Source organism: Buteo buteo, chromosome 15, assembly GCF_964188355.1.
Source record: "Buteo buteo chromosome 15, bButBut1.hap1.1, whole genome shotgun sequence".
In the NCBI taxonomy this organism is placed as follows: domain Eukaryota; kingdom Metazoa; phylum Chordata; class Aves; order Accipitriformes; family Accipitridae; genus Buteo; species Buteo buteo.
Genome location: NC_134185.1, coordinates 9,935,367 through 9,952,216, shown reverse-complemented (window position 1 = coordinate 9,952,216; position 16,850 = coordinate 9,935,367). Strand labels below are relative to the sequence as shown.

General features: G+C 44.1%; 1 protein-coding gene across 1 annotated transcript; it reads right to left on the bottom strand.

Annotated features, from left to right (window-relative positions):
* Nucleotides 1–223: 223 nt before the first annotated feature.
* PRSS35 (serine protease 35) lies at nucleotides 224–11,966 on the bottom strand. Its single transcript, XM_075046531.1, has 2 exons — nucleotides 11,575–11,966; nucleotides 224–5,872 (listed from the first exon to the last, which is right to left on the bottom strand). Exon 2 carries the CDS (start codon nucleotides 5,855–5,857, stop codon nucleotides 4,616–4,618), a length of 1,242 nt encoding a protein of 413 aa, XP_074902632.1. The 5' UTR covers nucleotides 5,858–5,872; nucleotides 11,575–11,966; the 3' UTR covers nucleotides 224–4,615.
* Nucleotides 11,967–16,850: the final 4,884 nt, after the last annotated feature.

The following is a 16,850-nucleotide window of genomic DNA, read 5'->3' as shown; positions in this document are numbered from 1 at the left end:
CACACTCGGAGAAAAAGGCTGGTGGAACAGGGACTCAAATATACTTTCAAATCCTTTGAGATTAGTGTCCAATTTTAAGCTTTCAATTTAACCATATTGCATTTTTTTTCCCTATTCATTCTTTAATCCAGAAATTTGTAGATGGAAGTATCTGCAATATTCTGTGCTTTAAAATTAGAAGCAGTTGATTAAATTTCTACAAAGATACCAAACACAAACGGAAGGTATTTGAAAAATTTATTGGCTAGAATTTGTAGGTACATGCAAAAAATGGAGACGACATTTAAATGCTTCAAGCCTTAGATTTTTTTTGTTGTTGTTGGGTTTTTTGTTTGGTTTTTTTGTGGGTTTTTTTGGTGTTTGTTTTTTTGTGTTTTGTTTTGTGTTGGGTTTTTTTTCCAATGGGGAACAGCCTTTACAGCAATCCCAACAAAATTTCAGGTTTGAGAAACTTTCAAGTGAAAGAAACTGCCTTTAGTCACTACATTCTTGGTGACCCAGTGTGCTGGGAAGTTCATGCTGCCGCGCCTTTTGGCCAGGACATGGATCTGTTGCTTCCCAAGGACCCTAAACAAGCACAGGCGTAATCCCTGCAATTTTGGGCAGGGATTGTAGCTCAGGGTCAAAAGCCCCTGCCTGCTAGTGGTCCCTGCCAGAACCTGAGCCCTCTCACAGCCCTTTCCTTGGTACTGTTGGCTGGGAAGAACAGCCTCATCTTTAACAGCGAAAGGGGATTGTTCATGCAACTTGCGATTTTTACAGCTTAATTTATACTGTTATGCCTTTACCAGCTGCCTACTCTTTCTTACAATAGGTCCCCCTGCTACCTCGCAGCCATTTCATCTGTTACTTTTCACACTTTCTTTATCCCTCGCATACCACCTCCGTCTTCATGGTCTTCTGTACCATCTACTTCTCTTGCTCTCTCTTTCTGTATTAATTGCTGTTTGCTGCCAGGTCATCCCTTCTCAGCAGAATAGGAGGAACTCCACAGCTGCTTCTCTCCTCCACATGTAGATGAATTATTTTTTTACTTAAGCCATATTCTGTGCTGATTCATACTCCATACAGGCTCATAAATCTGCACAATTTTGGATCGTAAATTATAAACTGAGTCAAGGGGCTTCTTTAAGCAATTTTTAAAGCATCGGGTACTCTATACCTCATATAACAGAAATAATTTTGCTACCTGGCATTGTGGTTTTCTTTTGTTAAGATAATACAAACTTAAACTTAATTTTTCACGTTGCAGATAATTCCCTTGACTTCCATCATATGTCTCAGAGCCCCAGATTAAACACATGCACAAATGCCTTGCAGAAGCTGGTCTGGGTGTGTTAACAGTCTGTATATGAGGTTTATCTTTGGCCCGGGAAAAACCTCTTAACTTTACAAATTGCCAGTAACCTCCTAGAAGAAAAGGGATTTGACTGAGTTTGCTTTTTCCTAAAGCCAGGAATACAGTTAAAGAAAAAGATCTACTATAGCAGCTCTTATGGAAAAGCATTAGTACTGATGAAAACAAGTAATGTACAGCCCAGTACGTGAAAGATGGAAAAATCCTTTGGGGAAACATCACAAGGACTCTGTCCCCTTCTGGGCTGGGAACCCAGCCTTGATGCTGGTGTCCTAGACAACAGAAGATCTGATCTACCAAGAACACCCCCTCCTCATATTTTCTTATTGATAACTAGATACTAACTGCAGGTTTTTTAAGGAAATCTGAGATGATCACAGCTCAGAAATTCTTGTCCCATTTGCAGTGGCTGGTACCAGGAGCTCTATGTGGGACATTGACCTCCTGGGGTTGTGTGTAAGTACTCCATTTATGAACTATTTCAGAAGTCCCTGTAGTAAGCAGTCACAATGCCTACATGAAGCATTTCCTTCCCTATTAGACCAAGTGGCAGACTGAAATGTTGCCCAGCATGCACATACAACAGGAATAACATTTTGTCCGTGACTTCTTGTGCCTGCGTTCCCTTGTCTGAAGGCGCTGACCCAGTCAAAATGGCACATGTTCTGCAAGCCCATATATTTGCATGTGTTTGTGCATGTGCACTCAGACACAGAGGCTTGAATATATATATAGATTTGATTAATTTTTATGTCACTCTGGCCAGCCTCTTTAATCTCTTAGTACCATAAAATGAAGCACTGAGCATCTAATGATTATCCTCTGAGGATAAACATTTGTTATCAGCCTGGTATGAAAACTTCAGGTCGTGGCTGAGGTATTTATAGCAGATGATTATTATAACAAGACCATTTGAAAGCTGACATTAACATTTTTCATTCTTACCTTGTCCCTGATTCCCAAACTAAAAAAAAAAATAATTTATATTTCTGCTCCTAAGGAGTACATCTAAATAAGACTCACCAAAACAAGGAATTTACTAAGCCACCTTATCTTGATCAGTTTTGGACCCAAATCAACAATGAGAATAACTGTAACAAAACCCATGGACCTAGTTTGATTTGTATTAGATTAATGATGTGGTACCTTATTTGTCACAATTACTATGGAAAAAGGCACTTAAGAAAAACATCACAGAGCCAACTAAAGAATATTGTAGGCCCATTGCATAGAGCAAGAGTATTAAATACTGGACTGAGGTGATTTTAAATTACTGTCAGCGAAGCCATATGTCTTAATAGAGATGTTAACAACAATAAAAAATAATTAACCTTAAAATCTTAGATATTAATTTCTAAACTTTAAAAATTATTATTATTAGTTTTCTGCAAACAATCACACAAAATAAAATAAAAAAAGAAAGGTTAAGTGTTTCCTGGAAAGGCTGACATTAAAAGAACTAGTTTCTTTTAAAGTGAGATCTTTTCCAATTAAAGAAATATTGCTAGAGTTATGGTATGGAAGCAAGTCTTAAATTTTTATGCTTTGGCAATACCTTGACAAAGAAAGTTGCCTGCACATTCAAAGTGTCAGGTTTTATACTGTCAATCATCTACAAAAAAGTGGGTTATTAAAAATGATCTTATTTCATCAAAAGATATTACAAGCATATTTTTAAAGATACCAATAAACAAATAGTATTTTTAAATCTTGATATATTTTTTCTTCTGCATAGGAAGAAAATGTATTTTCATCAGCATAAACTTATGATCAAAAAAATGAAACATTATGGTGGTGAATAATCTTAAAAATATTGAAACTCAAAGGATATCATTGGAAATACACAGTATCATTTTATGTTATTAGATTAACATAGCACCATAACAATCCTGTGTGCTTCAAAATCTTGATATAAAATAAAAGATATAGACTTGTGTAGCAATCCACAAGAATTTTTAAAAAGGTGATTTGTGTTTAAAGGTGTGTAAAAGTCAAGCTCACTTTGTGTTTTCATTAAACATATGGTTCAGCAAACATATTGAATCAAATTATTTGCTAACTACTGCTGCTACCTAGCAGGATATCTGTTATAATGTACAGGATAGTTCTTCTACCATTCAGAAGGTGATATAATTTAGTTGGGAGAAATTTTTAGTTTAACCTTGTAACTCATGTTGAGGTGGAGTCTGAATATAACATGATTAGAACTACCCATTTTGCAAAACCATATAAAGCCAAACTAAAATATTGCTTTCCAGCTCCCAATCTAATACATACTACCCTACCTATTAAGCTGAACTTGTATAAAAGTAATTTATAAAAACTGCAAAAATGGTTAGCACCCAAAAAATCTATCATCTGTGAAGCTCTAAATGATTGTCAAATAGCCACTTTAGAAGTCAGTGACTTCTCCCAATTGTAAAGCTAAACGTTTGACTAGAAACTAAACCTACAGCTCACCAAATACTAATTGGAATGCAAATGCATGTCTTTAAGGCTTCTGTAGCTTCTCAAAGAAGATTTAAAGGCATTCAGTTATGTCCTGATGTTTCTTCTTCTTCCAAACATGGGAACTTCTGTGTTCATTGATTTCTTTTTGCTGTTTTTATTGAGCAATCAGGTGAAACTTGTCTTTAAAGTCTAACCCTCAGCTACAGAAATTTGGGATTTCCATGAAATTGTTCCTGCAGCAACCAGAGGAGGAAGTTTTCCAAACTAACAAGCATGAACTAGACTGCTGCTTCTCAACATGGAGCTGTGGTCTTTAGAGAATGCCAAAATAATGTCTTGGTCTCGTGCAGTTCTCTGAATCATTCTGTACACACAGTAATGTGCTGCATGCACAACTTGCATTTGAAGAATTGGAACAGAACCCTGAGAAAAGCAAATCCATTGGAAAAATAGATATTGTTTAATAATACCAGCTTGAGACGTTTCAATCCTTCCCTTGGAAAAAAATGACAACCAGGTGTAGCCATTTTTTTCTGATGTGAATTATTTGAATTTATCACAATTGCAAACATAAATATAGTTTGGGATTTTAAGTGCATATCTAGGGTTGATTACAATTAGAAATATTCTGTTTGACAATTCTACCCATCCCCCAGCAATTCAGCATTTCTCAAGTCACCATAACATTACTTGTGAGCTTTGAGTTCAAAAACATCCTGATGTGGAGTGATGTTCTTCCAGCAACTGCTGCAGCAATCTTTCACTCTATGGTAATACGGGTGCTAAGCGAGTCACGTTCAGTTCTCTTCAGCCTCGTGTGCAATTCTCATCATTCCCATGTATCCAGAAGCAAATCTGGGCATATTTGAGAGGAGTAATTCTTACTGCTACATTGTAATCCTGCTGTTCACCATTGACATCCACCCACTGATGGCCTGAGTAAACAGCGATGATCTTGCGTTTCCACTTCTTTTTGTTTGGCTCCTTAAGACGGAGATAGACACCAGACCCAGTGGAGCCGGGCTCAGCATCACAGTACTGATAAAAGAGATCATTGGATTCATCAGAAATGCTACAAAATCTATAGACCAGCTGCCCTGATCGATCATTGTCAAAACCCGAGAAGTGGATCATGCTCCCAGGCATCATTTTGATTGTTGGGCTGATTCCCAGCTCCATGTATTTCCTTTTGTGGGGACGCTTGAGCTCAAGAACAGCATAATCATAATCCAGGGCAATATCCCCAGAGACACCCTTAAACCAGCCTTTTGGGATGTGGGTACTCTTCACCCTCGTCCACTGGAAGGAGGGCATGCCATCTGAGCTCCCCTGCTTCCTCCCAGATCTCCTCTGCTTTCTCCCACCACCCTTGGATTGTCGCCTTAGTTCTGTGGCAACATCAGGATCCTCTTGGGCCGCAGAGACTTCTCTCCTGCTTCTTCTAGTGCCTTTGCGTTTCCTGCCGTCGCCTCTGGATTTTGTCTTCATCAGGCCCACCCTCAGTCTTTTGCTGCCCTTAACGTAATCCTTGCCGTTGTGCAGACAGTGGGCAGCTGTTAGCACATGCTTGGGGGAAATGAGAATGCCACTGCAGCCGGTGGAGATCTTCACAGCTGTGTTGAACGGAAAGTTGGTCATAAACCGCTTGTCATAGATGCTGAACCTACTGTCTGTTCCATATATCTGCCTCTTCTTTCTCAAAGACCTTCGTGTTGTTGTGTTTCCAGCTGGGTCAAGCACTAGTCCAAGGACATTCACTTCAGTCAGGGTCCGTGTGCCGTTTTCAAAAATAGTCTCATAGGATAAGAGGTCCTTCAAGTCAGACAGGCTTGGTACTGGCAATTTTCTTTGACATTCAATTCCACATACACTGTTCAGCTCTAATTTGGTTTTTGCTTCAAATTTAGGGCGGTCAAGGGAGAAAGTTCTTTCGCTCACAATCTGGGGGATCTTCTTTAAGTGCCAAGTAAAATCTTCTTCAGTTTCTGTTCCATTAGTGAGACCCAATATAGGTATGAAAAATATGAAGAGCAGTAACATGTGCTCCATTTTATCTATTGTTTTCTAAAACAAGAAAGAGAGATTTGAAAATATGCGTTGGAAATATACACTATTATCTTAGTATCTTCAAAGTACAGTCATGCAATATTAGCAGTGACATCAGTGAAGGTGGAAACAGCTGAGTTTTACCTGCTTTTCCCTCAGTGGGGCAGTAGTTGGAGTCATTCCACTCTGTGCAGTGCCCTGTTTTCATTTGTGCCGTAGGAATGCAATTATGTTTTGTGCTTCTGCTTCTTTCCTCTATAGCTACTGGTTGTAGGTAGAACATGGCTGAAAACTACCAACGTATTCAAAAATTACATTCAGAAGTTGGAATCCAGGCAGCTGGACGGACAGACTACACTCAAGAGACTTAGGAACACTTAGGAAAACAGACCAGTTGTGATCTTGCATGTAATGCCCCAAAAGTGGCAACTTTAAGTGACCTAAAAGTCACCAATGGTTCTGCATTACCCACCCAGCTGTGAGTCTGCCTGCTATGGAGAATGGCACTTTGCTAACTGCTCTCCCAAGGAACCAACTTAGAAAGATCTGCTTTCCCCCTTTCAAAGTTTATGTTGTCTGGATGTGACAAATGGAGCAATTTAGGTACCTAAACAAGGTAGCGAGTCCCATTTTAAATGTTTTCAGCTTCCGCTGCTCTGACAGGCATGGGTCTCCTGCAGATCCTCCATTGTATCTCCCTGTGTGCTGTGGCCACCAAAACCTCATTCACTTCCTATGCATGGCTATCTGTATCTCTCTCAGGATGTCAGAGAATTTCAAAATCCATGGTTGGAAGGGACAGATGATTGAGGAAAGTAGAAGTTTGCTGGTCTAGAGGAGACTTCTGGTTATATACAAGCAGGAAAGCCTGGCCAAGTAGGAGGGACAAGTCTGCTGACTCATCACATGCCTTTTTCCTACAGAATCCCACAACGGCTGCAGGAACTGTGCTGTCTGTGCCTTATGGTCACATGTGGAAAGCCCCACCTAGATGGGGTCCTGCACCACACAAAGAGCTAATACTTTAAATGGGAAAGACAAAAAGCAGTATTATTCCCATCTGTAGTTGGGAAACATGCAGAAAGAATGTAAAATTGTTAGAAGTCTGTGGCAGAGCCAGAAACTGAACCCAGAAGTCTTGATTCTGAGCTCAAAACATTACTGAAAAGACCATTTTTCTCCTTTGGCAGCAGTGATGTCAGTGGCATTAACCAACTACTGGCTGCTGCCATTGGGAAAGCTGGTCTCTGTTCTCATATCCTTCATTCCAATTACATGGAAACCTCAGCTGTGCAGAAAGAAAGGGCCTATGATTAAACTTTAAAAGCCAAGCAATTCAAGGGTATGTATGTGGTTAAGCTCTCTGGTTTACATTGTAATGGAAGTGTAAGCCAGGGCAAAGATAACTGCTTTCTTTTTCTTGAGCTTAGTTTGCAATAATATGAGTACTGCTATCCAGTGAAACAGCCTGGTCACAAGCTAGCTAAAGATCTAGCATGAAAAAAAGAGAAGTATGTATGCAACATGGTAAAAGAAGTGGTAACATCACTTTAAAAGCTGTTTAATGGGCCAATGACTCCTATAATTTTGAGGCATCTTCACCATATAGACATAGTTCTTACCTATAAGAGGTAACAGTTATCACTTTTTAGCTAACTAAGCACAACTCAAACACAGCTTGTTGCTTCTGATGCCAAATTCAGAGGGTGGTTTTGTTTCAGCATAATTTTTGATGCTTTTCAGCTTCGCCTGCATGGAATGCCAACTTTGACGTGGAGTTTACTTACTAGGATATGCGTAAAACACATTTTACAACACAGTATAAAGATACCCACCCGGGCTTTAAAGTAGCTAACTCAGGCTTTGGAGAAGATGTGTGGACTTTTTCATATGACATCTGGAGATTACAGTGACTCACAGGCCTAAGCTCTGGGGTGTATGCAGTCATACTAAAAGATATCTGAAAGTCTTGAAAGCAGAGCAGAGTCATCCCAGGTGCAAGATTTTGCAGAGACACACCAGTTGACCATACCAGTCTAGGTTATTGTTATAGCAGAAATGCACATATTTAAACATTAACTTTTATATACAAAGTTACCTTCAAAGTATTATTTTGGTTATTGCTCAATTAGTACTAAATTTGACAAGGAATGATAATTTTACATATGTATGGATAAATGATAAGGTGTCAAAATAAAGAAATGAGAACGTAAGTAAGCTTTCCTGGCCTGACCAAAAGTCCACTTTGCCTAAAATCCTGTTTCTGACACTGGCCACGTGAGATGCCTGCGGTAGAGCCCAAGAATAGGGCAACCATGTATGTCTCTTCTCCCTCATAGTCTCAGCTTAGAACCAGTTGCACCTCATGGACTTTAAACCACAGGTGGTTTCTGTAGTGTGAGGAAACCTCAGTGGGTTTCTTTTCCATAGTTGCCCAGTCTTCCCTTGAACCCATATAAAATTTTATATCCACAATGTTCTGCATCAAGGAGTTCCACAGCTTAACTACATGTTGTATGAGGAAGCATCTCCTTTTCTTTATTTTCAGCCTGTCACAAACTAGCATGATTTGATGATAAGTAATGCAATATTAATGCGAAAAAGCTGGTTTTAATTTGCTTTGCCCTAATACAGCTGTTGAACAGATACAAGGTATTAAGAAAACCAGTTGTTCTGTCAGGCTTGAGAATGCCTATTCTACGTTCTTTCCTAGAATACTCTTCCCCTTCTCAGCCCTTCCTCAGGGTCTGGGTATTTGGTATTTCTCTGTAGCTGAATTTTGTGAGACCTAAGGATTCACTAACTGCTAGTTCATATACAAAGTCTTAGAGGTGCCTGGGTTGATGTCATTCCACTGCGGTGGCTGAAGTCTTCCCAGCTGGACCCATAACTAACTTCACTTTATAGAGAGACTTTCTGCAAGCAAATGGGTGGAGTACTATGGCTCCCTTCCGCCACTCTTTAAAAAGAAAAAAACCAAAACACACAACCCTCAATAGATGCATTGGAGCCTCCCATTTGAAATACTATACTCAAGTGCTCACTACTTACAAAGGCAGTCTTGGAAGCCAAGATTTTCATCATTTATAATGAACCACTTGTTGCTCGTAATGAACTAACTATACTTCAGTAGAACTGGAAGAAGTCCAAGCCGAGGAACTTGATGAAAATGGTAATTCTCATTACAGATCAGAGCAGTGGTCCTACTAGGCAGCATTGTCATTTACACCCATGCACTTAAGCTCTGTTTACTAACCCGATCTCTACCATTTAAGCAAGGCCAACCTCAAGCATAGGCAACGTCAGCGGTTGCCATGGCCCAGTACAGGTTGCCAGCAAGGGGGGAACACAAGGGTTCCTCTTGCCAGACAATGGGGATGGAAACGTGTAGACGGCTGCAAAGGCACTTTTGCAGGGTGAGAGAAGGGCAGAGAGAATACAGCCTCCAGAGGACAGAGGAAAGGCCCTGAGAAGGCTACAAGCTAGATGCAAGAAAAAACCCTCAACATCTTACTCACACTTTCTGCCACGCTGTTCTCCACTCTTCCTCCAAACCCCAAGCTGCTCTGCCCTGTCCTTTCCTTCGCTCCTTTCGCATACAAATTTTGGGTTGGCTTACAGTAATTAGAAGCCTTGGGTCAGCTGTCTTTATGGTAGGATGAATTGCTTCAGAGAAGACAAAAGTAGATGGAAACTAGAAAGTGAGAGAGGGATCACCAGCTCCATGAAAATGTTGAAATTCTTCCTCCAGTTTCAAAACCTAGCTAATAACAGTGAGGATTCCCTGCTTGGTGGCATTCCAGCTGCCAGGTGTATGTATAAAATCAAAAGTATTTTCAGTTCTTCTCACTTTCTGCTTCTAACATCAAATCTTTCTCCATTCACAGGACAAAACCTACCCATGTCCTAACTTTTCAGGATATTCTTCAAATATTTTGTCCTGTCTTACTCCAGCAGAATGCAACTCAAATGCTCAGGGGTAGGCTTGTAGTCAAGCAGAACTAGAGTATCTTTCTTTTCAGGCTACCCCAGCGTGAATTTGCATGTCAGTGTAGCTCAGACAGAAGAAAAGTTGTGTCCAGCTACCTGGTAGCGTTTTATCTTGGTCTGTTCAGTGCAGCCTCTGCTCTGGGGTTTCCTTCTTACTGTAGGAAAGGCATCACATTTCAAACTAAGCTTACATAATTTTAAACACAATTTTCAGACCATAAAATATTAGAGGCTGCTACACTAACCAGCTCCTTGAACTGCTTTTGGCCTTATTCTTGAAATGGCCTGAAAGTTGGAATTCACAGTTCTGCTCTGACAAAGCAAAACAGAGAATAAATACTGGAAATCTCACGCTCCCTGGAAGAAACCATTACTCTAACCTTATCCGCCACTGCCCCCTTCACTCCTCCGGGTGTGCTCACTCTATATATCAGTGCACAGATTTCGTCCTCCACTCCGACTTACGGAGAAAACCCCACCGCGACTCCTGGCTCTTACAAAATTTAAGCAGCTTCAGTAGGCATCAGACGAACTAATTGTACACGGCAGGCGTGACAGCTCGCTTCTGAAATCCCACACGCGGGGGGAAATAAAGAAAGGGGGGATGAACGGCCACGGGGAGAGGGGCTTCACCTCCGACGGGGTTTTCCCTTTCCCGGCCGCCCCCGTCGCGGCCGCGGGGCGGCGCGCCCGGACAGCCGGCGGCCGGCTCGGCTTAATTAACCCTCTGCCTGCGATCCCCCGGGTCCCGGGCTGGCCCCCCGGTATCCCCCGCCGGGAACCAGCCGGAGGAACGGCGGGGACGGGAGGGGGGGCTTTGCCGGGGTGACCGCTTTTCCACTGCCCGCTCTGCTTCTGCCGGCCGCTCCTACTACCCATTAGCATGTTAAAGCCCAGGGTTTTCCAGGAAGAAGCCGAGGGTTTGGAGAGGAAGGCTTAAACTCGACAGCTCTCGAGCCATCCCCTGGTCCTGCTTTCCGTGGGAGGCTCTGCTTTTCCGCGTCTCATCCAAAGGAGTTCCCTTTCTCCAGAGCCTGCGAGTTAAATACCTTGGCACGGCTTTTTTTGCCATTCCAAGATAAATCTGCTTCCAGCAGTGACGAATCTGGATGAAATTAGTGTCAATTCCAGAAGAGCGCGGGGATGGTAGCGCGAATACTGAGGGGATGAATCAGAATTAAAGGAGAGGTTGTTTTGAAGGGTGAAGAAGCTGCTTGCCTGCTCCCCGCGGAAGACACAGCACAGAGGGAAACCCCCGAAAGCCCAATAAATACGCCCCTTGCATCCGTCCCGTTAGCCCTCTTGTGAAACCAGCTTCAAATAAATAATAATAATTGGGAAAAAAAAGGACCGAAGAAACGTGTCACGTTTTAGCCCTATCAAAAACATATCCGCCAGGCTAAAGAGGCAGGAGCTTTATACAAAATCCTTCAGCTGCCCAGCCCGAGGTACTGACATCGCTCAGCTTCATCATTTCTTTAAACGACCCGTGTAGGAAGAACGACATCGCAAAAAACCCATCACCTTACGGACGTTACCTCGGACTGCCCCGGTCCCCGGACCCCAGCCGCCCTGTTCCCGGCCCCGGGCAGCCCCGACCCGGGGCAGCCACCCTCTCAGCCCCCATCCCCAGCTCCCAGCCTGCCCACCCAGCGCTGCCCCGACCAGGTCTCTCGGGGCAGTCTCTCTCCCCCACCTCGGCCGGCGTCGGGAAGGGTTTACTTTCATACCTGGCACCCCCGCAGGAGGAACGGAGGGGAAGGCGGCTGCAGACCCCGGGGCGCAGGCTCCCCGCTCCGCTCCGCGCCGCCCAGCGCCCACGGCTACTGAGGACGGGGCGGGGGGGAGCGGCCAGGTCTTCCCAGGCGGGGGAGGGGATGGAAAAAAGGAAAAAAAAAAAAAAAGGAAAAGAAAGAGGAGGCGAGAGGGAGGAGGCCGGGAGGGCGAGAGGGGGAGGGCCGAGGGGAGCAGAGCGGAGGCAGATCCCGGTATCTCCTCGGACGGGATGGGATGGGATGGGAAGGGAAGAAGGGGCTCTGCCTGCGGGGTGGGGAGGCGCATCGCCCCGGGAGAGGCTTCCTCTCGGCGCCGGGCGGAGAGCCGGGGTGACCCACGCAGGGCCGGGGCGGGGGGAGGCGGAGACAAGCGGGGAGGCGGAGGGACCCCGTCCCCGGGGGAAATGGCGGGAGGACGCCGCACCGCCCGCACCTGCGTGGGGCCGGGGCTGCCGGGCACCATGAGGGAGGGCCGCTCCGCCCTGACCCGCCGTAGGGCTCCTGGGGAAGGCGAGGAGCGGCTACCGGCTCCGCAGGAGGCTCCTCGGGCCGGGATGGGGCTGGCGGCTGCGGGACGTGGCGTTCCACTCACCCGTGGCTTGCCCGTGCCTCTCTGCCCTCGTCCCCTCAGGGACCCTCCTGGCCCCGCTCTTCAGGGGTGCTCTGCTCCTCAGGGGTGCCCTTCTCCTCAGGGACCCTCCTGGCCCCGCTCTTCAGGGGTGCCTTTCTCCTCAGGGACCCTCCTGGCCCCACTCCTCAGGGGTGCCCTGCTCCTCAGGGTGCCCTTCTCCTCAGGGACCCTCGTGGCCCCGCTCCTCAGGGACCCTCCTGGCCCCGCTCCTCAGGGTGCCCTTCTCCTCAGGGACCCTCCTGGCCCCGCTCCTCAGGGTGCCTTTCTCCTCAGGGACCCTCCTGGCCCCGCTCCTCAGGGGTGCCCCGCTCCTCAAGGTGCCCTTCTCCTCAGGAACCCTCCTGGCCCCACTCAGGGGTGCCCTGCTCCTCAGGGTACCCTTCTCCTCAGGGACCCTCCTGGCCCTGCTCCTCAGGGGTGCCCCGCTCCTCAGGGTGCCCTTCTCCTCAGGGGTGCCCCACACCTCAGGGGTGCCCTTCTCCTCAGGCACCCTTGTGGCCCCGCTCCTCAGGGGTGCCCTGCTCCTCAGGGTGCCCTTCTTCTGAGGGACCCTCCTGGCCCTGCTCCTCAGGGGTGCCCTGCTCTTCAGGGGCATCTTTCTCCTCAGGGACCCTCCTGGCCCCCCTCTTCAGGGTGCCCTTCTCCTCAGGGACCCTCCTGGCCCCGCTCCTCAGGGGTGCCCTGCTCCTCAGGGGGTGCCCTTCTCCTCAGGCACCCTCCTGGCCCTGCTCCTCAGGGTGCCATTCTCCTCCCCATCCCTCAGCGCCTCAGAGGCCAGGTGAGAAGCACCTCCCTCCTTTTCTCATCACTTCACCCCTCTTCTTTCTGCCTTCCCCTTCCCTTGGTGTCCCTTTTGTCTCCCCTCCCAAGGCAGCAAGCTTTGGGTGGTCGTCTCCGCTCCGTGGATCGGCCCCTGCACTACAAGAAGTTCCTCCCCAAAGCTTTCCACTGCTGCATAGATGCGCGATGTGAAGAGCTCATTCACTAAACGCTTTTGCAAGTGCTTAACCTGAGTAGTTGCAATGAGCTCATCTGCTGAAAACTCAGCTCACGCTAGACGAGGGCCCACTGATTTGCCAAAACCGGCAGGAAATTTGGGGCATTGCTAGAGATCAGACTGAGGTCTCTAGAGTGCTGTTCCATTGTCTTAATCGTAGGCATATCCTTCCTTTAAAAGACTTAACTTCTGAGATTTAGTGGACCCAATTAATATATAACCAAAATATAATTAGGTTGGAAATAAGGCTTTGGCCAGCACCCTGCAGTTTCATTTTGCAGACTGAGGTTGATTTCTTAAAAATGTAAATTTTGTTCACAGTTCTGTTTTTGTTGTTATTTGTGTGTACAACTTAAAACCAAAGTGTAATAATAATTATTCATGTGCCTGAGAAAACGAGCTGAAGAATTCCCAGTTTAGTTAACAAGGCAAGACAGAAATGAGTATAAGGTAGTTAAGTTTTACAAGCAATTTCTTGAACATAAGAGCTTGCCTACTGGGCCAAACCAAGGGCTTTGCTAGGCCAATATCGTGTTGCATTAGTAAAGGGCAAGGTCATGCCTCTCCAGCACTTCCCTGCTACCAATATTTCAAACTCAGAGATTTTCTGAAGCAGATGTAGTTTCCGTGATCTGAGTAACCTTCACTGGATTTCTCAGTCAGGCACTTGCCCATCTTCCCTTAAACCTACGTAGATCTGTAGCATCTACAACGTGCTGTGATGACAAGTTTCACAGGTCAGCCATGTGTTCTGCAAAAACCTGCCTCCATTTGTGTATTTTCAACCTGGCTACTGCTTTTGTTTCATGCTCACTAGTTCTTTATCATACGCCCTGTAGGTCCTCTCCCACTCTGAGGGATTCTAGCTAAGCTGGCTGTGCTTTACATGAAAGACACTCCTGTTTTCCATCCTCCTGCTGACATACAGCGACCAGAACAGCACCAGAAGGATGATGTGGCCAAACACTTCTTGGCAGTGGCAAGTAGAAAACAAGGAGCGGCAGCTACTTGCATTGGGTAGCTGTGTTGAGCAACAACTGCAGCTTGGGAGGTTCAGACTGGACATTGGGAAAAATTTCTTCACCAAAAGGAACATGCTACACTGGAACAAATTGCCCAGATGAGTTGTGGAATCGCCGTCCTTGGTAGTTTCCAACACTCAGCTAGATGAAGCCACAGCTGACCTGATCTAGTGTTGGCAATAGTCCTGCTTCAATGGGAAGGTTAGACTGGGTTACCTGCAGAGGTCCCTCTCAACCAATATTTCTATTATTCTTTACCTGTACAGAAGATGCAAGCAAAATACGGATTTCTGTGGCAGCAAAAAGATACTCTTTGTTTAGTTCTCTACTGATTTCTTAAGACTTCCTAGTATTTTTTATTTTTTGGCAGCTGTTGAACACCAGGCTGGTGTTTCCATGGAGCCATTTTCATAACTCCAGGATTCTCTCTCCTAAGAAGTAATGACCAGATCAGAACATGCCTTTTCATACCTGAAGTAAAGACCATTTTCCCCCTTGTGCACCACTTTGCATTTATCTACATTGAACTCCACCTGACATCTTATTGCTCAGTCACACCCTTCCATAAACTTGTCTGCAGATCTTCAAGGTTGTCTCGTCTTTATTAACCTAAATAACTTGATAGCCTCATCAGACTTTGTGACCTGACCACTTATCCTCTTTCCAGATCATTTATGAATATTTATGAATATGCTGAATAGTGCAGGGCACAGCAGATTGTTACTGGTAACCTATCATCCCTACAAAAAACCTGATCCCTTACTCCTGTATTTTGTTTTCTGGCTTTCAGAAAATTAGGCTAGCAGAGGTTTGTTTCTGTTTCTTGAACTCTAGGTGATGGGATCAGTGTGCTTCTGCTGCATCACTCCGCTTGCGCCTGTGTTTGGAATCTGGGCTGGGTCATTCATTTAATGCTTTCTTTTTTTTACCTGAAAGACTGGCTAATAATAATAGAGTTGACTCCTGCTTTCACACTCCTCTCTCTTCTCAGATGACACTCATTGAAAGCTCTCAAGATAAATGAACACTGTAAAAAATTGTTTTAGAGAAAATAGAATACATTTATGAGCATAACTTATATTTTTAAAAATTATTTAAAACCATTTTTCTTGAATCCTGTTTCATTACTAATATTTTATTTCTTGCAATAATAAGATTATACATTTTGGATAAGTCTTTGTAAAAATTTACAGGTTTTTTTTTAAATAATTCACACATTAAAAATTTTCTCAGTATATAGTTTGCAAAAGACATGAGGAATATATATTGCAGAGTACTGATTCTTTAGAAATACACTGTATAACATACATGCTAGTGCTGTAAAAATATAATGATTGGAAAAGTTCCAGCATGCTAATTTTATCCTTCAGAAGTAATTTTATCTCATTAGAAGATTAGTGAGCCCTTTTGGTATTTCTACATGTGCCAAAAATAAGTTTGACATCATATACCAACTGAGAGATGTTTGCTTGGTACTGAGCCTTGAAAGACTGATACCTAAAATTTAAAAAAAACCAACCAAACAAACAAAAGTGTCAGAGAAAAAAATAAAAGCAAATCTGCATTAATGTCAAAAAGGTTCTGACTTCTATCAAAATTCTTCCTGCGTATCTACAAAGAAAAAAAAGAAAAAAAAGAAAGTTTTACCATCAGACTTGTACCCTGTATTTGAGTCAATTCACAGAACTGTAGTATTCTTACCTTAGGGTAGATAATCCACAAAATAAGCTACAAAATGTTTCCAAATAAGATTCTCCTAGATTTTTTCAGGTAGAAATTTGAGATAGGAGCTTCAACTTTCCCTGTGGGCAACACAGCCTGAGCGTGGACATACTGTCTGGGCAGCCGCTCCTGGAATGTCATCTGGTCTTACGACGCTGGAGGAACTCACTCTCTTCTCATGTGGGTCTTGCGCACATGTGAAAAACGTTTGATCGTAGCAACAACGTGCCTTGTCTGCAATCTCCGAATTGTATTCCATGTAGTGCATTATGCCTCAGCAGGCAGATACACCTACCCACAGAACATTCTTTCACATATGACTTATGGGAAGAGAAAACAGGCAGGTGCAACTCAGGAAAACCAAAACGAGGTTCATAGATGTCAAAAAGAATACAAACGCCTATAATCAAATTAAAAGTTCAGTGCATAGTCCCTAGCCTTACTCCACAACTAGTCAGCTTTAATCTCTTCCTTTCTTCTCTTCAGTCCTTCCTGCACTCATGTATACACGTACACACGTACTTTATTCCAAAACTAGTGATTACTTGGGTAGTGGAGGTAGCTCCCTTTCTTTCACCCTTTAATTCTCAATCTGCATCTGGATACTCTTCCAGCTCAGTTGATATCATACGTTTCACTTCCTTGCTACATTTCTTGTCCCAGGAAGGCTATTTTTTATGAGCTTAACACTTTTCCAGTCCCCAAACACTAAGCTTGGGATAACTCATTGGCTCATGATGAATGGATGTGAGATAATTCCTACTGCTTTCAGAACAAAGGGATGTGAAATACAATGGATCTTTCTTACAGGATCAAGAATGGTCTCCATGGTAGTGTCTCTTCTGTGGCAGCTTGTTGC

What these genes read in the sequence shown, in the direction of transcription:
- PRSS35 (XM_075046531.1), bottom strand. Translation starts at nt 5,857, where the DNA reads ATGGAGCACATGTTACTGCTCTTCATATTTTTCATACCTATATTGGGT.